Source organism: Cuculus canorus, chromosome 1 (genome assembly GCF_017976375.1).
Source record: "Cuculus canorus isolate bCucCan1 chromosome 1, bCucCan1.pri, whole genome shotgun sequence".
Classification (NCBI taxonomy): domain Eukaryota; kingdom Metazoa; phylum Chordata; class Aves; order Cuculiformes; family Cuculidae; genus Cuculus; species Cuculus canorus.
Window position 1 is genome coordinate 70,224,217 of NC_071401.1, and position 22,992 is coordinate 70,247,208.

General features: G+C 37.9%; 1 protein-coding gene across 4 annotated transcripts in view; it reads right to left on the reverse strand.

Moving 5' to 3' along the window:
- Window positions 1–22,992, reverse strand: part of OCA2 (OCA2 melanosomal transmembrane protein) — a 188,547-nt gene that overhangs the window by 126,222 nt on the left and 39,333 nt on the right. For all 4 annotated transcript variants that reach the window (XM_009568932.2, XM_054079259.1, XM_054079270.1 and 1 more), the window contains 4 exons: window positions 10,278–10,376; window positions 9,497–9,685; window positions 5,943–6,000; window positions 4,974–5,046 (listed from right to left, as the gene is read on the reverse strand). In XM_009568932.2, coding sequence (XP_009567227.2) covers window positions 4,974–5,046; window positions 5,943–6,000; window positions 9,497–9,685; window positions 10,278–10,376 — 419 coding nt within the window. The remainder of the gene's footprint in view (window positions 1–4,973; window positions 5,047–5,942; window positions 6,001–9,496; window positions 9,686–10,277; window positions 10,377–22,992) is intronic.

The following is a 22,992-nucleotide window of genomic DNA, read 5'->3' on the forward strand; positions in this document are numbered from 1 at the left end:
ATGACCAGGTCATTCATGCTAGTTTCTCTAGGACATTACCATTTTAAAGAAGGCATTTTGCCTGGGTTTTAGCAGCTATTTTTACATGTTGTTGGGGTTACTTCTTCATCACTCTCTGTGATTTTGACGTCAGCAGGTCAAGGGAGGCGATTCTACCTCTCTATTCCTCTCTTGTGAGACCTCTTCTGGAGTACTGTGTCCAGTTCTGGAATCCTCAATGTAAGAAGGAGATGGAGCTGTTGGAATGGATCCAGAGGAGGGCTACAAAGATGATCAGAGGGCTGGAGCACCTCCCATATGAGGACAGGCTGAGAGAGTTGGGCCTGTTCAGACCGGAGAAGAGAAGGCTCTGAGGAGACCTTATAGCAACCTTCCTATACCTGAAAGGGGCCTACGAGAATGCTGGGGAGAGATGAAGGCTTGTAGTGATAGGATTAGGGACAATGGGTATAAACACTGAAAATCACCCTTCCCACTCCCTTTCACAATATAACTAGTTGAACCGTGTGCTTTTCTACACCTGTTAAGTTTCCCCATCTGACGAATGCTTCCTAACTTTTTTTTTCCTTTTGTACTGTCAGCAATCCTGTTCCTTTTTTGTCTATATCAGAGTCACTATTTCTCTCTGTGCTCCATCAGTTCAAGAAGCTTTGTGAGTCTCTTTTCTACAGCATTTTCTCAATGATGCCTTGAGATTCTGCTTCTTTGCCTGCCTCCGCAGATGGCACAGGTCTTCATCCATCCACTTAGCAGCTCGAGTATTGCCTGTGGGCCAAAATGCTTAGTATGTTTCCAACAGCATCCACAAACATAAACGATTTTTAAACATGTTTGGTAAGGAAAAATGAGAGGAGTGTCTGACAAAATAAATCAAAGAGGGAAAAAAAACTAAAGGAGTGAGAGGCTGTTTCGTTCATTAATTTACACTCTGTGGAAGAAGAACCCTCTTTTAGGACCTCCAAGGAGGCTGAAGCCTGCTAAAATCTGACTACATGCTTTGCCTCACAGTCTTTCTTTACATATATAGCTCTGGTAAAGGGAGCGGGAAGGGTGATTTTCGGTGTCACTAATGGCCACTGCATGATTACAAGTTTTCCTAATGACTTTTTCTTTCTCCATATTAGCAAAATTGCACCAATCCTTCAAACTCTTGCAACTTTAGCAAGGAATTTGATATCCATCTTATGTCTGATTGGTCTAGAGCCTCCCCATGAAATTCCAAATGTGGAATCATTCTAAATAGTTCACTTGAATCCACATGAAATGAGAAATCTAGCCTATGATGTCAATTTGAATGTATTATTGCTATTGAGATACATCTACTTCCTGAATTTGAGATCTTAAGCCTGAACTATATGTGATGAAATCTTTCAGAGCTACTGAAGAGGGAGGTAAGTCAGTGAAAATGGCCACTAAAACGTCAGGCTGATATCTCTGGTTCTGTCTGATTTGGACTGACTGGAGACCTGTTCAGCCAGCATTTGAGATGATGTATTTTTGTTAATTTTTTTTTTTTCAGAAAGAAAGAGCAAGTGAGTAGAGAACCCTTCACATTGGGTGTAGTGCAAATATATTTCTTGCAAAATGTCAGCCCTTGCTCCAAAAATTTTACTGAGGAGATATCGAACATTTAAAGCAAACAATTAAATCAAGACAGAAAGGCTTTAAAATGATCCTTGGCCACGCTCATAAAGAATTCACAGTCCAATCCACAGTTATTATCAGGTTTCAAGTCTAAGAAAAGGAAGTTCTGACAATCAGTCTGAAAAAAGAAAATGGAATTACTTCACCCAGACTGATCTAACTTTCCCTCAGCTATAACAGGAGCTGGCAGAAATACAGAGGCTGAGAGAGATGCAAACAAGATTGTTACTGAAACACTTATCGGGGACGGAGTAAAGGTGGAAATTCACAGCTCAACAAGGTAGGTGTGAGACCCATTGCACAGAAAGCTGGAAGATGATTTACTTTGTCTTGTAAAAAAGAAAATATTTCTAGTATTGAGAAGTGTAGAAACAGCTTTAATTGTAACAGGTACAGTGAAAGAAAAGAAGACACTGTATCAGGAAGACAGATGTTTCTTTAAATGATAGTGAGGTAGCGTACAGTTTGATTGTGTGTTTACCTAATAGCATCCATAAATCCCCACCACTTTAATTTCATAAAGCCTACTTCTATTCAGAAAGTTAGTGCACAGTTCTGCTCCATCTATCTGTTCTTCGTTGCTGGGGAAAAATCTATGATTTTCTTAGATCACGGCAGAAATTATTAAAAATTAAGGAAAAACATGCAGTGTATTTAGTATTTCAGAACATTCTTCAGGTCTGAAAACCAACATAAGTTATGGAGAAGAATAGTAATATCTCTCATGCACTCTTTGGTGAACCAGTTGATGGAGAGAAGTTACCTGAAGGTCTGAATGGCCAAATAGCTACAGAAAATAAAAACATTCATGTCTTAGATTAGGATATGTTATTAAAGTAAGAAATGATAGAATTTTTTCAGACTCTATATCTCTTCATCTATTTTTATCACCTAGTTTCTAAAGGCACATCATCTTCTAATTATGGATGCTTTCCACTTAACATGCAGCCTTTGAGCAAAAGATCTGAAAATGCTTCACACATTTACATCAATAGGATATCAAATCTTTCTTCCTGACTAGAAGTGTCCTCTAACCAGCTGTCGATACAAACTACTTACTTCTTTCTGGTGTTACAAAGCTGACTGTTAGAATATATAAGCAAATAAATCCTAAATGTTGTTAATAAGGAAAAATGTCACCACTATTACAAAAAAACTGTACTAAATCTGTACTAAAAAAAAAAACTTACAGACTTAAAAACTTCTATTCACAGGATGTTTTCAGAAATTGCAGCCAACACACCTCAGTGCTACCTGCTAAGTTTGTATCCATGGGGATGGGCAAAGCAAACAGAGATACAAGTGAGCTAATAAAGTAGAAAATGGGAAGAACAATAGCTAGAGTAAAGCCAAGTAGGATATAAAAGTATTGAAGCATAAACAAACAGGAACTAGAGCAAGTGGAAAAGAGCTAAAGAGATGTCATATGAAAAGCAGGTCACCCCATGTCAGCAGATGCAGGTCTCACCCCACAGCTAGAGTTAGTCCTGCTCCTGGACAAGCCTGCCTGTTCGAACGGGCATGACAGAAAAAAAACAGATTTCTAAGTGACACCAGGATGACAAAGGATATTATGTCCAAAGAGGAATACTTAATTTGTTTTTTAAAAATATTTCAAAGTTTGTTTTGATTTTTCTGGTGTATGGAGGCACATTGTCTGCATGGGCGCAAATGTGTAAAACACATCAATGTGCATGGGCATTTCTGGAAAGAAACAGAAACAAGAGGACGGAATTTTTTGTAGAAGTATCTAGTGGTTCGTACACATTCAATGCTCCTTAAGAGCTTTTGGGGTATGAGCAAGAGGTAAATTGTCCATTTGCATAACTGGCATCGTATGAGCCGACACTTATCTTCCCCCCAAAGCAGTCTCATATAATAACCTCTGAGGGTGTTATGACAAGGACTACTGCAGCACTCCTGCCAGTCTGCCATGAAATTCTTGTAGACATACAAAGCATAGCACCTAATGTCCATTGGGATTACCACAGCTTGTCAGGCAGCATAAATCACATCTTCAACACTGCTGAGTGCCAACGGTTAACATTATCCAAGCCTAGCCAAAAAGATGAATACCTTCTTCACTATGTAACGAAGGGGAGGACAAGCACATGAGCAACAACAGTGAGATGACGTTCAGAATTTCTTGTGCCTTTTCCAAACCTCATTTAGAAATGCAACCCTTCTCCTTGACTCTTCTGCTTGAATTACCACATCAAATTGAAGATGAAGTATGGCTTTGCTGGATTGCTTTCCTCACACATAATTTTCCATATCTCAGTGACCCCAGGTAGGAATGCAGGAACAGAATACATATTACACAAACTAAGAAGCTTTAGCTCCAAGTTCATCAAGTAAGAAAGGAGAATTCTATATTCTGACTGTCTGACAGCTATTTGGCTCAAAACATCGTGATGTGATAAGCAAAATGTGAAATATAGGAACATTTGTTTGTATTCAAATCCAGCCCCACCAGGCCTTCCCTGAAACAAGCAAAATGAATAATTGGTTGAAGAATCAATGTGAATAGTTCAGCAGCTATTGTTCCAAACCAAAACCTGTTATGCTATAATAGTTGACTAAAACTTGAACTCAAAGACTTCCTTCGGCAGGCGGTTTAAAAAATTAAATCCCACCACACTTTTTCCAAAGAAGATAACTCTTAGGAGCTTGTGAAACATATCTATAGATTAATTATCTTTAAACACTAGTGAAATAAGAGCCATGCAAATTGTAGACCAGACTGATTAAACTATAAAAATAGTCAGAACAAGAAAAATAACTTATTTGCAAAAGTTTTGGGTTTTTTACTAACTGAATGTTCAATCGTCAAAGACTTTTCACTTTCAGGTCTGCATTCGCCTGCAGTGAATAATTTTTGGTTTTGTTTATTTTGTTGCTTGTTCTTCTGAACATTTCTTGGCTTGTAGCCTTAAATTCACTACTGAGTAATTTTACATGGAAAATTTTTAAAGGAATCTATGCCTCCACTGAAAAATACCTACAGATCCATAAATCCACACATACAGCTACGTTAAGCTGCTCCAGAAACACATCTCATTTCCTGCTTTTGAAGGAGTTCAACTGAGTAGCATCATATTCCAAGTATACACTACAGATACATTACAGACAACAGTATACAACTGGCCTGGGGTGCAGTTGTTGCAGTCAGATGCATGTCCTAGCCATGACCCCTGCTATTTGCTGGGCCTTCATCCCAGTGGTTCTGCAAACTACTTTCACACTTTTATCTTCATGCAGATACCAACTCATTAAATCAGTTTATCAATGAAACTCCAGTTCCAGGTTTCTTTTCAATGAAAGGATACAGAAGCTTTCCAGCGGTGATACAGCCAACATCTGCCAGGACACACCTTGATCTGGATAAATGCCAAATAAAATCTAGGCAAAGGATAAAAAACAAACATTCATTAATAATGCAAAAAAATGAAAAATAACTGCTAAGCCTATCATATACTTAAATAAGACTCTTTCAAACTGCACGTTAAATTGTAAGATTGCTTTCAGTGTTTTCAGATATGTTTCTACCACAGCTGAAAGGTAACCTTGGGACACTTAACAGGGATGAGTAATATTCCTTCCATAAACTTACTGCCAAAGTCACATATTTGATGTATTTTATCCAACTGCCTCTTAGGACAAAGTCGCAATCTTAACAATCTCTGGAAAGGAACACCTATGTCTGAGGAAATAGTGTTCCCTGTTTTGTCTCTGATACAGTAGACCTGCTAGCCAAAAAAGAGTTCCTTGGAGAAGCTAAAGAGATAAACTTCGAATTTTTGAAATGTTTCTCAAATCTCGCAGCCTAAGATTTTGCCAATTTTGAAGATTTTGGTAAGTGAGGGCAGCACTTGGGCAGCCCTGATAAGGAACGGTTTAACTCCCAGTGGCCTTCTACCTTTCACACCGTGGAGTGCTGTGATTACAGACGCATTTCCCCACAACAGCATGGCTTTTTCTATGAACATTCAGCCAGAATGTAAAGTTTTCTTCTGAATTCAACAAGCAACCATAAAGGACATAAAAATTGGAGTTTAAGCTACCTCCTCCAACTTCACTGCCTACCCTATCATATTGACACTAATAGGTACCCTGGATCCCCAAGGCACTAATCGGTGGTCTGATTCAGAATAAGGTCCCACACAGTATTTTCATTTTTTGCCATCTTGCCCCCACCCTTAAGATATTTATTTATTATCTAAGACCAAATATCACACCTCATTTTGAACTAATTCTAAGGAACTGGAGGGGGGAAGAGTTGTAAATTCAATACTTACAGAGCAGACAACTACAAAGATAAAAAGGCCTGAAACTTTTAAGAACTTCAGACAGCATCTGAAACATAAGAAATATGTATTTACTATATGCCTAGCTTAAAACAAACATTTTCTGTTCTCTTAACAGCTCTGACATTTCAGAAGCACCATGTAAGCACTTATGGGTGATAGTAGATCACATCATAGTATAGACACCAGTGTGCAGGGTCAGCAGGGGCTTGGGAAGCCTCAATGACCACAAGGGCCTCCTGCTCCATCTCTGCTTCTGGCTGAGTTTCATTGCGTAGGAAGGAGGTGTTACCCCTCAGGATGCAGCATGAGCTGGTGCTGGGACCTCAACCACTCTGCTACTTCTTCCAGTCCCTGGACAGACCCAGAGTCTCATCAGCTCGCCATGGTCTCTCCCAGGGAGGCAAAGGAACATTGCCACCCTAGGGGGGTGGCATGGCTAAGCAGAAAGTACAGCTCATGGTGCCATGAACAACCTCTCTAAAACTCGACTTGTAATATACATTCTGAAAGGTGTTGGGAAAAGACAGTTTGAAGACAAGAACAAGATTTAAGAATTGTCCAGTTTTAACAGTGTCTTTTAAACCCAAATATACTTCATAACATCTCTAGATAAACCAGTTAGAAAAATTAGATTTATCTTTTTTTTTTTCCCATAGCAATCTGCTCCCTTTGAAAAAATGCCCAGTTCTGGAGATTTGATGCCTTTAAATTTTCTGAAGTGTTAGAGCTTACTACTGAGTGAGTTAAGCAAGAATAACTGAATTCAAATGCGATTGTTGAAAATGGTTGCTCTCAAATAAGAAGTCTTAAGATTTAGCACTTTTAAATTACCATTTTTTATCTCACTATAAAATGCAATTCTTAACTACTTATTCTCTTGTTGCCCAACAGTGTGTTACACAAATAACTTAATTTACACAGCATTTTGGTGATTTGCCCTTATTACAGCTTTTCATTAATTAAAGGCACTGATGTTCTCATCTCATTTTTTCAAAAGTAAACATTAGAATATTGCTTTTCCAACAGAATGATGAATGTAAGGTTTGATTTAAGTCAGACGACAAGCGAAAGGAAAACATTTTAAGTTACTAGGATAATTAATTGAGAAAGGAATAGTGCAATAAATGGCTGCATTGATAGATGATATGGAACAAAATATTAAAAGAAAGAAGTTTGAAGAGAAACAGAAATAACAGTGGAAATAAGCCCCTAAATCAAGATAATTGACTGTAAGCTACATGAGTGACTGGAGACTCATTTTTGCAAAGCATCGTTTTCTAGAGTTAGTTCCCTTCCTCTTTAGAATTCTCCAAGAAGGCAGAAAAAAAACCCAGCAACTAAAAGAAATATGTTGCCACAGACAAACTGCTACAAAGGGGCTATAATAACCAATGAAATACAAGCAGTGACAACTTGATACAAAATTCACACAGTATAAAAATCTAGAGAAGGGACAGAAAGAGGAGAAGCCAAAAACAACAAGGCAGACAGGGGGAAGAGGATAATAAAGTCTTGAAAAGAGAGGAATGGCAACAAAAGCCATTATCAGCACCTCACAACTGATAATTTCCTTTTGGTATTTTGTGATTTATGGAAAATACCTAGTGCCAGCTTATTCATGCATCCTCTGAACTGCTTGTCTATTCTCCCCATCTCTGCATTACAGTTCTGTTTCATTATTTTTGAGAATTTATTGTGTTATGAATTACTAAAGCCCGGTCCAGACTGGTTAAGTTTTAATGTACTTGATATTTTCTGTTTGCACTTCCGAATTATCACTTCAAATAATAATAATAGTTCACATCATTTTTGAAAATAGAAACAGCAATAACTTCATTTTAAGACACTGAGAAATCAAAGAAGCATTAATTAAGACTTTATAAGTTCATAAACACTATTCTGTAAATAACAGAAACTCATCTAAAGGAACTGGCAAGCTATAATAAAAAAGCTTTTGGAAATGGTTATTTTATTAAATGTAGAATTCAGAAGGCTCTTTTCCTCCCATCTGTTTGTTTTCATGCCATTTTGTATTATGGAAGCAGCACTTTTAACAGCTTACAGTTGAGAAGTGATCAGCCTTTGACTCACCCGCGGTTTGCAATCTGTCTCTTCCTACAACACTAATCTGGCACAGTGATGCAAGTACAAACCCTGTGCCAAATCCTGTGCTAATGTATGCCTCCAGCACAATCCTATTTAACTTCAGTAGGAAATGCATGAAGTATAAATCTATGAAAGATTTCACCCTCTCTTCTAAACTAAGTGATTTTTAGTCTGATCTCTATGTGTTTCTTGGGCGATTTACCTCCATTTAGTATTTCAGTAGAGTTATGCTGATTTATGGCAGCCAAGAAACTAACCCCACGTGTACAACCCACACTATAGCAATGAAAATATTTCACAGGGAGGTCTGCCAGAGAAGTGCTCTACTCCCCAAATTATAAACCTACGCTATACTGGAAACAATGGGTTCCACGGTCCTATTCGATGCCTTTGTTCTGTCTAATACCAGGGAAAGCAACCGCAAGCACAAAGAAACACGCCTGCCAAACTTCTTCACATCTGCTCATATTTCACTAATTGCAGCCACTGAAATTCTCCTGCTCCATTTGTTCAGCAGCAGTGCAGGAGAGCAGGCATTCCACACAATACCATATATGTATGAAAGGAGGAAAACAATTCTGAAGTGATGTGCTAAGTCAATGCACAGACTGGGAGAACATGCCTGCACTACTCATTGGAAAGGCTCCGTGGATCAACACAGAGATGTGGACATGCAGTACTGGGCACCAAGCAAATCTGTAGAACAGAGGCCAAACCAAACTAGCAAAAAGTGTTGAAATTCTGGAAGAGGCAGAGAGAATTAGTATCAAAGATTAAAGGGGTTTTAGTGTCAAAGATTAAAGTGTTCACTAGTTAAATCCCAGGAAATAATATCCTGAGAAAATCTGAACTTAAGGTCTTATCACACTCATATCTTTTAATATATTAATAGATTCACTTTCCTCCATGCCTACATCAGGTAAAAGACTACTCTGAGGTAAAGAGTGAAATATGTTACCGTACTTAAAGGTACAAAACTTCTTGGTTAGATTTTGTATTATGTATATGTGAAAAGTGACTATAATAACTACAGAAATAATGTGTTAGATACATATTCTAATTAAAGCAAAGTGTTTCATGAAGAAACAAAAATCCGGAGAATAAAACGGTGGAACCAGCCAGGGGCCTTTTAAAAAAAAATGGTTTCAAAGAAATGTTAAAAGCAATGTAGAAGGTAATTAATTAGAAGTTTAGAATACGTGTTATGATTGATGCAAGAAGGGGCTATCGCTCATTAGGTAGAGGCCATAACCAGTTTCACCAGGGTTTATTTATAAACTACTCATGGCAAGATACAGCCTAAATATGGAGTGTTGTTTAATTCATTTGCAGAAAATAGGTAATCTTGTACACATCTATAATTAAAAATCGGTCATTGCAGAAATAAAATTGTTTTTAAAATTGAAAAAGAAATAAATTAATATTTGAATTCAGACCTCATCTTTGATAAATAGAATTTTGCATGAAGGCTATCCAAGATTTCGTATTTCTCAGAAGAAGCAGATCTGGACAAACTTGCAATTTCATTTCCCAGCTGAAACCTTTGCTCAAATTCTGCAGAGCTGGTGTCCCATGAATCATCATCTGTGGTAAAATCTGGATTATGAAGATCCATGCACTGCAACCTGTCACAGATTTTCAGTATACATAATAAGACAAAAACAGTGGTTTATTTCAACAGACAGTAGAGGCAACCAACTTTGTTTATCCTTATTTATTGTGAAAGAATTTAATGGAAAAATTCATAGAAAGAGATTGACTCAGTACAGACCGAGCTCCCCTTGGTGACACAGCTGGGCAGACTGGTGAGGAAGAACATAGACACCATGATGTTTAGGTGCATCTAGGAGAACTAGCTTTGTGATGCACCAGGATTTGTTGTGTAAAACCCTTATAAGAACCATTTCTATAGCTCTGATCTGTCTTCCAGTACACCTAATGTAACACAACATGAAGGAAATGAGAGCACACAACCTGTCGCTGCCTCTCCTTAGGGCTCTCTAATCACCCTGACCTCAGACCAGGCATCCTTCCCTTCCCTATTTACAGCTCCTTCTTTACACTCAGGGTCCTCCACAGTAATTCTCTGCTCACAACCTCTGCCATTCACTTTATTTCCCAGCAGGTTTGGTGTCAGGATATAAGAAAGAACTATACACAATTAAATAAAAGAGAACTTAGGAAAAAAATATTTTGAGTAAAATGAAAGTAACTCACCCATTTTCCTCTGAGGAAACTTTCAGTAGTGGTGTCTTCTCTGTAAAGCCAGTGTTTTTTGACCTTGAGCCGAATAATTTGGAAAAATTGAAGTGATGTCTTTGGAGAGGAAAAAAAAATAAAGAACATTAAGGCTGCAGTACCATGATTCACTGTAGCTTTGCAGAAGATTTTGCTATTAAGATCATCTAACTAGTTAAAAATTTTTTAAGAATGATGTTCAGCTAAATTAAGGTTTTCATTAAGATTGAACTAGTCATGGTAGCTACTTCTTATCATCACTGGGGACTCTGCTGCATAAAGACAAATACATCTTGTCCTAAAAGTGGCATTTAAAATAGTCAATTAAATTTCCTCTGACTGCCAGGAGAGGAATAAAGACCTAACTCTCACATACTTAACAACCAACAATTACACTGTTATATTAGTGAGGTGAAATTCTTAAGGTAAATAATTATATATTCATATAAATTCACATCAATATACTTCAAGAAACATAATATAATAGGATAATTTCTGTTCTGTAAATGTCAGTTGAGACACAGACCACCAGAAACCTACTAATCTCTACAACAACATAACACCCTTCGTTTCTGCAGCACAATCCCTTCCAAAGAGTTTCTGTCAAGTCTTGGTCCTGATGCTGGAGGTAATTAACAGAAAGCAAGCTACTTCTTGCCATATTGCAGCTTAATATTTTCAAGAAACCTTTTGCTAAATATAAATCCCAAATCTTAAGAAGCAGCTGAAGAGAATCAAGCACAATCACAGGGGTCTATCTTTGGGGCAGACTTCTGCAAGAGATTAAATCATTGAACCATTTTAGAGTATTCTCCAAGACCTGGCTCTTGCAGAGCCATTTCCTATCAAAACTCCCTATCAAAAATATTCAGACATGCACAGATTCATTCCATTCCAAAATGCAGTCACACACCACCAGAAAGTCCCAAAGAAATCTGCTAGACATATAGTCAATGTGCAGATCAATGTGCTCCCAGATACATTTAGAGGAAACCTAAGTTGTCTTCTGCTATTGCTGGACTGTGAGGGGAAAGAAATTCTAAAATCATAGCCAACTAGATAAATACACAAAGGGGACTGGTAATTCAATCTTCTGGATATAAGGCCAGTTCGAACAGAAGGATGTGTGTATTTAACCCTATAACACAGTGCAACATGGTGAAATTTCGTGCACTTTGTAGAGGTCTGTGCCAACCCAGACTTTGTAAAATTAAAACCTCTAGTTAATACTTCAGTTTATTTGTTTAGTAGAGTTATCATTCAGAAGACACACTGGGTGTGGAGAAACTGGGTACGGTTATTTCAGCCTTGAGTAGCCACAACGCTGATTCGAATTCTGCTGTAAGCACCGTATTTGCAGTCTAAACAGAACAGAATGAATGAGTTAGACTGAATTATCTCTTGCCCTTGGATCAAATGCCGGGTAGATTAAAATTCAGGTGCTACATTGCACTGACACTTCATCTGTGAAGAGATGATTGTACATTCTGAAGGTATTGAAATGCTTCCTTTTTTCAAACAGGAGAACATCATTCATACAAAGAGTTTAAGTGGAGAAACCGGCATTTTGAAGCAAATACTATTCTAATCTTATCATAGCCTTAGATGTAAAAGATTACCTACAGCTTTTATAATTTGAAATCCATAAGGGTAGCAAAAATACTATTAGGATTTTAAATGTGTTCTCACTGAGCAACACTGATACTTGCCTGGTTAATCCTGGCATCTCCCTACATTTAAAGTTTTCATCCAAAAGTGACAATTTTAATATAACTTCTGATGATATGCCTTGGACTTGTACTTTCAGAAATTTAACTCATGCAAAGACCAAACAAACTGATGCCACTTGTTCCACAAAAAGAGCTTCAAACAGTATATACTATACTGCATACACCATTAATCTTTCCACATTTACTCTTCTTCTTTTCCTCCTAAGACACGTGAAAAATCTGAGATTGGTGACCAGAAAACTTTCTACAAAAACTTCCATTTTCATTTAATTTTCAGCAGTTGATACCAGCACTGCATTGTATTACACAATCATATGTATATATACAAACAGTCCATGACCTCAGAAACTCTTCACCACTACTGTGAGTGAGTGACCAGCGTGAAAAGACTGCTGAGGGGCAAAGCAACCACAGCAATGGCAACCAGAAAGAGAGCATAAAGCTTCGGTTAAAGGTGGTTTAAATGACAGAACCCAAGGTGAAGGATCCAGAAAGCTAGTTAAAGACATTATGTTGGCTTTCTTTTTGCACATTTATTATTCCAATTTGCTGGTATAACTCTTGCAACATTTAAATGGAACTGTAGAGCTTCACAGATTGCCAAGAATGGCCAACATCGTAAAAATGGAAAAGGTCTTCAGATAAAGTGAAAACAATAAGTACATAGCAGCATCAATTTGCAGAGAGTGAAAATACATGGACAAGAATAAGAAGCAGGAAACAGACAGGCTTGACATAACAAGTATAATTAGTGAAAACTCAGAAAATCCTCAGCTCCCCCACAATGTGATTACTCTAATTAGAGACTGAGAGGAATATAAACAATAAAGCTAATTAGGGCATAAAAGAATCTGAAAGGCTGAAAGCTCTAGAAAGAAAAGCTGAAAAAAACCCACGAAAAAATAACATGAATTATAAAAATTAAAGTCATCTCCGAATGGAGATTCTAATGCAAGACCTTCTATGACTCTCATACTTCTGCAGAGATACTATTGGTGTAATTTGGCCATCTACTTCGTCAGAAGATAAGAGATATCGTTTGCAAGCAAAACCTAGGAAGGTCCAAAGAGCTCCTGCTATTAGAGGAGTAAGTCTGCAGTGCTCAAAACCATCTCAGCATTATTCTTGGTGCTTCTCAGCCTTGCAGTTGGCTGGCAACTATGACAATGTACATATGAAAAGAAAACACTGTGACCCATTTCAAAACCTAGGATCAGTTTACACTTCAAATGTTTCTTCACGATCAAAAGAGCTAGAAACCTTGGTTACACCTACACTCTAGAATGGACTGTAATTTGTCTCTACTGAGCAATTTAGCAACCTTGCCAAGGAGCCAGTCCCCAGAGTAGCCTATTAACCCATTCTGGATAGACCCGTTCATAGGATGAAATATTGCTCTGGATTTATACCATGTGCAGGTGAGAAGCTAGTAAGTTGGACACCAATTGTGTCTACTGTTCTTCTCTCACAGTTTATACTCAAAAATCATTAGTATTTTATAAATCAGATATGAGAAGAGACATGAAATAATTGCATTTACAGTTGTATACATTTTACATTCTCATTTCCCTTTCACTGAAAACCAATGGGAGAAAATTAAACCCAAACTATGAAAAAAAGTATTTGGCAAGGTCTTCTTCAAAGACTTACAAAGTGCCTCTCATAGAGAAAGATTCATGTAAAACTGAAATAAGAAAAAGAAGAGCATATCCTGCCTCCTGTACAACCACAGATGTGGCCACATTCATTCTCACATTTACTACAGCTAGACATGTTGGGGTTTTTTAATTAAGAGAAACCTTTCAAACAGAAGATTGTGTTCTTAACCACTTGGCTACTGCTGTGACAGCCGCATATACAGGTTTTGGCGCTCTCTGCAGGAGTATATGTTTGTTCTGAGGAAGTGTATTCTCTGAGCTGGTTACTTGCAGTCAAAGTTGTATTTTCCCTTTGCTAATCTCTCAAGCAATTACAATTTCTGACTATCTCCATAGTAACCCAGAAGAGGAACCAGCTTCATAGGAGTGCTTTCCGCACCCCAGATGATAGAGCATGTTCTGCCAAGTCATGTCCACAAACAAAGATCCAGTTGCTTAACAGCACCTGGAGAAGGATGTAATCTATAGCTTTAAAAAACATGAGGGTTCAAATGCAAGTCCCAACACCTGGTGCAGAAGCCCCCACAACCTGTGGCTGTGCCACTGCTCCCATAGATGAGGGAGCTTCACACTGTCTGGTGGCAATTTGTACTTCTCTGTTGCTGTACAGCAGATATACAGCCTTCAATCTCCTACATTCATTTGGGCAGTTTAAGGAGACTCAGGCTCCCCCTGCCCCCCCTAGCCATATGGAGAGGTACAAGTAGAGCAAGAGAGGAAAGGAAGAGATGTGGGAGACTCCAGTTTCTCCCACCGATGGGCTGATGACTCCTCAGACATTACTCAGAGTTGGTGATTGAAGAGCGCTGCAGGTTTCATTTACAACACACAGCTGGCTCCCGTAACCTGCAGGCAATAACTTCCAAAGTCTTCAGGGGGCTTCGGATGCAGTTTAAAGAAAGAAATCAGTTCCTGCTCTTGAGCACCAGACCTAACACCAACCGCATTTTCAGGCATTTCTTAATGTGTCTACACAGGCCACTTTAAATTGAATGAAAAGAAGGCTTCATGGTAGGAACTGTTGACCAGCAAGAAGCAACCTTTCAATCCCAAGCACACTACAGAAGAGGACTCCAAAAGGAGTAAGAATCCTACAAGATCCTGAGATAGTAAAAGACCGTACTCACCCCAGTTAGCTGACAAACACTCAGCACACTTCCCTTAATTAATAATCCCTAAAACCATTATGAGTCTGAGGCTGCCTCTTAAATGAAAGTTCAGGAATACTACGAATCCAAGAGATTATAACAAATATAATGAAAATTTAAGAAAAGATTCCTAGAAGACAAGGACAGAGAAAAAGTAGGAGAGATAATTAATCATGCAGGAGACTAGTAAGAACTGTAAGACTTTAATTTATCACTTCTACATTCTTATAGGTTAAAGTCTGATTTCAGAAGCATCATCTTCTCTGAACAGAGAAAGTTTATATAAATCATATGTGCGGTACTAATTACTCTTATTGTAACTGTAAACAGGCACAATGCAGAAATGAATTTAAAACTAACAACAAAGAAAATCCGACACCGGTTTTTGACCACAGTTGAAACACATTCTTCGACCAGATTTTATATTTGTCAGTTTCTGATAAAGTCAATTTTTGAACAATTTTTACATGGTACAAACAGTAATGACAAACACGATAGCATTCAGCTTTTAAACATTTACCATGTACTAAGCAGCTACATCATCATCACATTACATACATCATACATTATGATATATTTGTGCCCACACGGAGACACAACTGTCCATCCCGTTTTCTCCTAGTGGCAGCATGTCATGGGGGAGCTATTATGACTGCCCATGACAAATGAAGTATGGCCAACTGTTACACCAAAATCAAGGGAAAGATCAAAGACTGCAGAGCTCACATCTTTAAACAGGCTCCAGACATTTTCTGATGACCACTTCATGCAGCTCCAACTAAATCAGCAAATAACCTCTAGACCCTTTAAAAGCATGCACCATTAAGATGTCAGAAAAATTTAGCAATGAAAGCATTACTTAATACAGGCTCATTTTCTCTTTGCATTTCCTAATTTTATGCTAGTCAGGACTGTACAATATTCCCCAAAGGACCGTGGTGCTAGCAATACCTGACAGCAAGACACTGCAAGAGACACAGCCAACTGGCAGGTCTCATCTTGAGAAGCATCTGCCAAGCCAAGACCCTAGACACATAAAGAATATGCTTAAGAAATGTTTAGTGAAGTGTGTGCCAACCATTTCCAAGGCAGAAATGTTTCCTTATATAGGGCACAAACAATGTGCTTGCATCATTCACTTCTACTGGATTTGGAGAGTGAAAATGTCCTGCAGAGCACGTAGTAGTGGTGTCTCCTCATTCATTTGTGCAGTATTCTGTTATGTTAAGAAGCAGGGCAATTTCAAGTTCAGAAATACCCCAGGCAGCAGAGTGGTCCCTGTATATCCTTTGTTTAAATTGAATCAGACTTTGCAGGGCTGCTGTACTTTCCTGAAAAAAATAAATTTTCAGATACTTCCAGGACTTGGTAGGTCCTTTTCCTCAAGAGTCTTTTCCTCCCTCTTCCAGGGGAAGGCTCCATCAAGAAAACATTGGGACAAGATAAACAACTTAGGCACACCAGGACCCCATTGCGGTGCCTGAAGGTGAAAGTAAGTACTTAATTCCCAAGCTGCCCAGAAGTTCCTCTTACCCTACCTACGAGGACTAAGCTGTCCTCCACACATTTTTCACTGGCTGCCCAATGGGATGGAGCCAGGAGTAGGGGGTGGCTGTAGGTCTGGCAGGTCCATGACCTCCCTTGACCACAGCTTTTCTCACAGCACCCAGCAAGGAGCAGGGACCGGACACGGACGAGGGACAGAGCAGAGCCTCATGACTACTCAGCAGGGCTACAGTGATGCAACATCTAAAAAGCAAATCCTCTGAAGGACTGAGAAGTTACACTAAGAAAGCGTAGCTCCTGTTTCCTCCTCTCTATTTTCTGCTTCAGCAAAGAAAATTGGAAAGCTACAGGAGAGAACATGTAAAAACTGCCAAGAGTCTGAAGGAGAAAATACATTTCAGGAGCAGGTGCTGCCAAAACAGTTTAGCTGTTGGCGACTGCCAGAAAGCTGCAAATTTGAAATAGGCAGCAGTAGCTGGTATTGGTAATGATCCAAATTCCAAAATCCAAGTTTCTCAGTGGATTACAAAGATAACCTGTTAAGAGGTATTCTCAAAGGCTGCAGGGCTTACTGAAAAATTAATCTAATATAGGAAGGCAATTTATCAGAAACATTTTAAACATGGCTGCAATTGTAATACTTCAGGATATTCTGAAAACCTGGCTTTTAAATGCCAGTATTTCTCTTTGGCGTTCATGACGGGCTTTTAGCTTAACCAACCTTGATGCTAACTGAATTTATGACAAATAAAGGGAGGTTCATCATTTTTTGTGGTCTGTGAGGCAATTCCAAGAATCTCAAAAGTTAAGGGAGTGGTGACAACTTAGTATTCTAACTTCATATCTGATCAGACTCTCTTAAAGCTGCAACGTGGGGCACTGGGACGATGGAAACATGAACAGAAAGATGGGTCTGAGAAAAAAATGGATGATGTAACAATCTCAAAAGAAGCTTATTCTTCAAGCACTGCAATGATATACCGTTGTGGTCTCAAAAGTTTAAGGGAATATATGTTGAAGACCCGTTTTCAGACTAGCTGAATTTAAGGATGATACAAGAAAAGGAAGCATCATTTTAAAAAGACCATCAACAACTTCCCAGATGAGGGAAGACTTTCCTTCATTATGATGAGATGGGATTATTTTCATAAATTTTCCTTAATCCAAGCAATGTATTGACAAGCTGTCAGACTTAATTATGCTTCTGGCCTTCCACAGTAATATTATATACTCTTAGGCCTCTCACCCCAGTTTTGGAGACTGAAAAGAGTAATTATAATTAATGAGTTATACTTAAACATGAAATCATGAAGAAGTTATTTTTCTTCTTTTTTAAACATGTAATTAAAAGTTCCATATGTCTAATTCCAAGAATTTGGAGGTGATACTATTCAACTTTTAGAGAAAAAAAAGAAACTGTTACTAAAAGCAAAGTGCCTCCTTTGCTTAGAATTAAAAGAAAAATGCCAGACAGATGCAAAATAAAAGCTCATTAAAAACAGGAAAAATGTGACTGGCTTCTGAGCCTGGAGAGGTGTTAGAGACAGGAGGTGAGGGCAAGCAGCAGGCCACTGCAGTGCTGAAAAAATTCAAGTTATCATCAAGACTTTGTTTTAAAAAGTCATGCAATGCATCACAACTATTATAAGCTTTCTAAGACTCATATTTTGCCCTTCAGTCATAATAAAATTATGAAGACAAGTTCAAGAACCCTCACATCTGGTCAGTAGTAGGGTTTTCATAATGTATCATAATATAACTAGAATGATATATATGATCTGTATGTAGATCCTGATGTCAGTGGACTGGATCCAGCAAAAATGTTAACATTTTCTCCAAAGCTAGGGTGTGAGGTGTAGTACTCAGAGAAGAAACAGCAATAATTTTTTAAGATAAATAATTTGCCAGGGGAAATATAGTTATTTACAATATATTATTTTATATTTATACAATAATACATTTATACAATATATTATTGTATAAATAACCCTGTTGAGTTGATAAAATAATGGATTTTTTTTTTTTTACTATAATGGATGCCCTTCAATTATATTTAATTTTTCCATTATTTTAGTTGTCATTGAGGCACTAAGATTTCCTTTTCGGGTTCTGGCTGAGCATATGACACTGAGGTTTATCATACAACTTTTGCCAACTAAAAATCTAGTCTAGGATATTTACAGTTACTGGCAAGAGAGAGACTTCTTCCAATCATTTTCATTTTCCCTCTTTCTCATGTTGACAACGCAAGGAACTAACTTTGAGATAGCATAAGTTCTTCAATAAATAATGCATAAGCCTCACACAAACAATTTCCATTTCACTGTGTACTAAAGCATACTTTTTCGTGTACTTTTTATTTGTTCTTAGGTGAAATCTCTTTTTAGTACAGAAGATTTTTTGTTGAAAATAGTTGTTTAATGTTGATCAGGAATAAAAAGAACTATGAACAAATCATTCCAAACATAATTTCTTCTTATCTTTCTAACAAGTTACTTTCAATACAGAGTAAATCCACGTGACTGGTCATTGTGTTCTGAGTTATATTAGAGGCAAAAATACTATAAATCACTGAAAATCCCAGAGGAACAAATTAAAGAACCCAAATAGAACTAAAAGGTAGCTGATAACAATACAATTTTTTTTTTCACATGTGGAGAACATTCAGTGAAACCATTCAATGATCAATGAAGTTCTATCTCACGAAGAAGATGCTCTTCCCCGCAAAAGCCCTGTAACAAAAGATCACTGTAACATGTTAACACATGCAGTTTCCAAGCCTCAGGAAGTTCACTCCATAGTGTTGGGTTCTGTTTTGCTACCAGACATCTTTTTTTCTGCCTTGAAAGGCCTCAGACATCCACTCATACCTGAAGGCTACAATGTCAGAGAAGGAACCATCTAATGTATGTTAACAATCAGCTTTAAAACACAGATTTTTGATTCAGTGCCAGTGGAAGATAATTTGAAACACAAAGTCTGAGTCCATAAACACATTCAACTTAGATTCTCAAAGAAAGAAGACGGAGAAAAAAATAAAAAAAAAAAAAAAAACCCAAGATTATAAATAATGCATTCCAAAGAAACTCTGATGATTTCCTTGTTTCATGCAGAGTAGCATGCAAATTATATTCAGCAAGTCAACTTCCAAGCAGGGAAACTACTCACAAAGAAAACAAACAATAATAATACCATTTCAGCTTCCCTTCCTCCTGATTTAAGATGTAACCCTTCTCCAGGTAAATACATATTCCTGTGCACTGAAAAGTCAACAAAACTAAATCATGCTTCTCAGATTTCAGAAGGAAATTCCTTTTCCTACATGGTAGATGGCTTTGTTTCAGCAATAGTTTTATCTTTACATGATATTTCTTGATGGGAATGATGCACATCTTCCCTTCTGGTCACACAGATGCTGAACCCTATCTCTCATTCCCTTTGACCCTAGAGTGGCACACTGGTTACTCTATAGCCTCGCAAAGGTGAATCGTTTTCTGTCTTGCCGCTGACATAGCACTTTCTTGATGAGAAATGACACATTTGATACTTATGTTCTGAAAATCAACACCACTCCAACCCTGGATGTTGATCAAAAGGTAGAATTCTGCTCAGTATTCACATAGACAGTAAGTCTTTGCATATACCTGAAAACGCCTGGCCATACAGATGTGAGGTTACATAAATAACATCTTATTCTATGCTCTCAAAGAAAAAGAAAAGAGAAAAGGAATATCGTCAGTGCTGCTGACCTCAAAAAATAATTCTTCAGCAAGAGATTATTTTCAGAAAAGAAGAAACCCCATGCTGACATAGCTGCTCATTGTCATCATGTTCTTTCTGTCTTTGTCCCCTCATTAAGGGGGAAGGCTCTAAGGTGCTATACAGAGAGATAGAGATAAAAAAAAACAGCAAGTCCTTACAAATTAAACCCATTAAAGAATCCAGACAGATATGACTGTCTCCAAAAGCAGAAGAATTGAAACAAAGGATTGTTACTGGTCTCACCCTGACAGAGATGCTGCGCAGCACAGCTAATTTAGAAAAGACAGAAAAAAGTCTACAAATGTTTTGTTTCTTCAGGGAGATATAGCACCTGAATAATCTATTATTTTTTAATCAAACAATACTTGCTAGTATTTTTTAAAGCACAGCGGAAAAAAAGGCTCCTCATCAAAAAAAAAAACAAAGCTTGTCCTTTGCTGTTTGTTGGACCAGGCAGTTACACAGCCATTTGATTATAAGCTGAAACAGATCAAAAAGTTTTACTGCTGTTGAATCAACAGCACCTCCAAATAACAATGCCTGAAACACACATCATATGCCTCAATATAGGATAAAGTATAGTACTGACAAAACACAGATTCTCACAGAAGTCTTTTGAATAAAACAACTCCAGAAGCTGTTGCCAAGATAAACAGCCACTGTGCTAACAAATGCCTTCTTAATACAGTTTGCACAGGCAGTCTGCAAAACAAAATTATCAGTAGGGTATGACCTAGCAGGAAAATTGGGAGATATTCTGACCATATGGAAACACAAAGGAAAAAGAGAGGTGAGTGGATACTCTCAGCAGAGGAAGAATGGAGCAAAGTAACAGAAAAGAGAGAAAGACAAGAGAGACACTAAAATAACCATAACCAGATGTTTCTAAAAGTTGATGTATAGGTAGCTCTTCTGCTCCTCAAGAATCAACACAGAATAATTGTTCTTCCTCTACAAAAAAATAACAGCTTTAAAGACCCCAAAAATGGAATCACACTTGAGTCATGGCACTTAAAAATAGGGTAAAATTGCAAAGAATTTTTTAAAAAACAAACAAATAAAATGTCTATGAGAAGTCCATAGAACATTGTCACAGAGAAAAAAACCATTTTGTACTGTTTTAAGGTTGTGCAATGTGCAAATTAATCAGAATAGCGGGAGAACTAAAGCTACAGGAATTACCTCCTGACATATCCCTCCCCCTCTTGAAGCTGCTGAAGAGGGCTGCTGTCTTTCTGAGTCAGGGGATGGAGAGAGGCCAGACAGAGGTCTAGTGGCCAGTCCACATCAGCGTCCATATCAAAGCCCACCTGTGCAGCAAGGATGAGTCGGGGAGAACGTCTCTGCCACTCCTTTGCCTATCAGGATGACTAAACCGGGGCCTGGTCATCCCCTCCCTTATCAGATTTACACCATAGATTTCAGAACAAAGTCTCAGAGGTCATCCTCAAAACAGAAGTATTAATAACATTTGTGAAAAGAAATCTACATACGTTGCACTTGGGTGATTTAAACTACGAGGTTTTGTGATGGAAACATCCTTATCTATGACCCTGGATTTTCTGTACTCCTACACGGTTGGTGGGGATTAAGAAATCCACTGTTTCCCATACCATCAGGCGCCACTGACCAAAGTAAAGGAGATGGGCTGACTGGCACCTGAGATGTTATCACTCCATAATGGACTATAAGAGAATGAGAGGAGCAAGCCTTGATCGGAGCTCCCTCTCAGCTGGTCTGAGATCCCCCACCGACATCAAAAATCTACGAATACCACAATACTAGAGCATTTGCAGAAACTTCACTGGCAGCAGCTTTTTCAGGGAAACATCTGAAGACTTTATCACCAAACTCCATACAGTTCATATGGTTCCTCACAAATCCTTATAGGATGCTAATATTTGTTAGAGTTAAGCTTAATGTTCTTGACTTAGAATTGTAACATTATAGGTAATAAATTAAATGTTTAAATACAGTTCTGGGTCCTACTCTGTCTCCCTCGGGGTGTGACATCTCCTCCAGACACATTAGGGAAAACCATGGGCTGAAGCAAAAAAATGTCATGACACGTGACAGAGCTAAAAGAAGAGATTTTAAATTAAGGTAAAAACATATAGGCATATTAAACTCTGAAAAGACCATTGATTTAGAAAGAATGGACTACATCAGCATTTATTCTTCTTTGCAAGACATATGGTTAGAATCTCGTCTCTACAGTGATATTCCTGTTCATATATTAATTTATTTTGGTCAGAAACCACGCACCATGACCTCAATAGGACTAAGTATGCTCCTACTGGCAACTTTCCTGTTAATTTAGACTAAAGGAAATGTAGACTACGATACCATGAAGACCTCATTGCTAAAGAGAAACATATGCAGTACAGGTAGGATCCTGATGACTAATTCTGCATACAAGTAAATAAATTACCTTACATATAAGGGAGCTGATGTCAACATTTAATTTCTGTAATCTCAAAGCATTGTATTTGTGACCTAGTTCTCACGAGATTCATACAGTGCTAAAAAAGTATGAACAGCCAGAATTCTCTTTTCTTCATTCTGTCTGCTTGAGCTTATAACATTTGTTGGATTGACACACCAAGAGAATTAAATGATTGGACATACTCTAAATTGTAAATAAATTGGTACATTTGTTTCTTGCTTTTGATGTGGACCTCTTCTGTGTTCTGCCTCACAAACATCAGATTTCCAGCTAAAGGAAAGCATGACAGATCTAACAACATCAATGGAACTGGTCCAACTTTTATCAACAGATCTATAGGTTTGAAATTATGATTAGCATGATATCCATACATACAAATCCTTGTGACAATCTAGTCTTCTTTTCTGTCAAGGGTAGTCTATCTTCTGTCAAAATAGGCTAGTC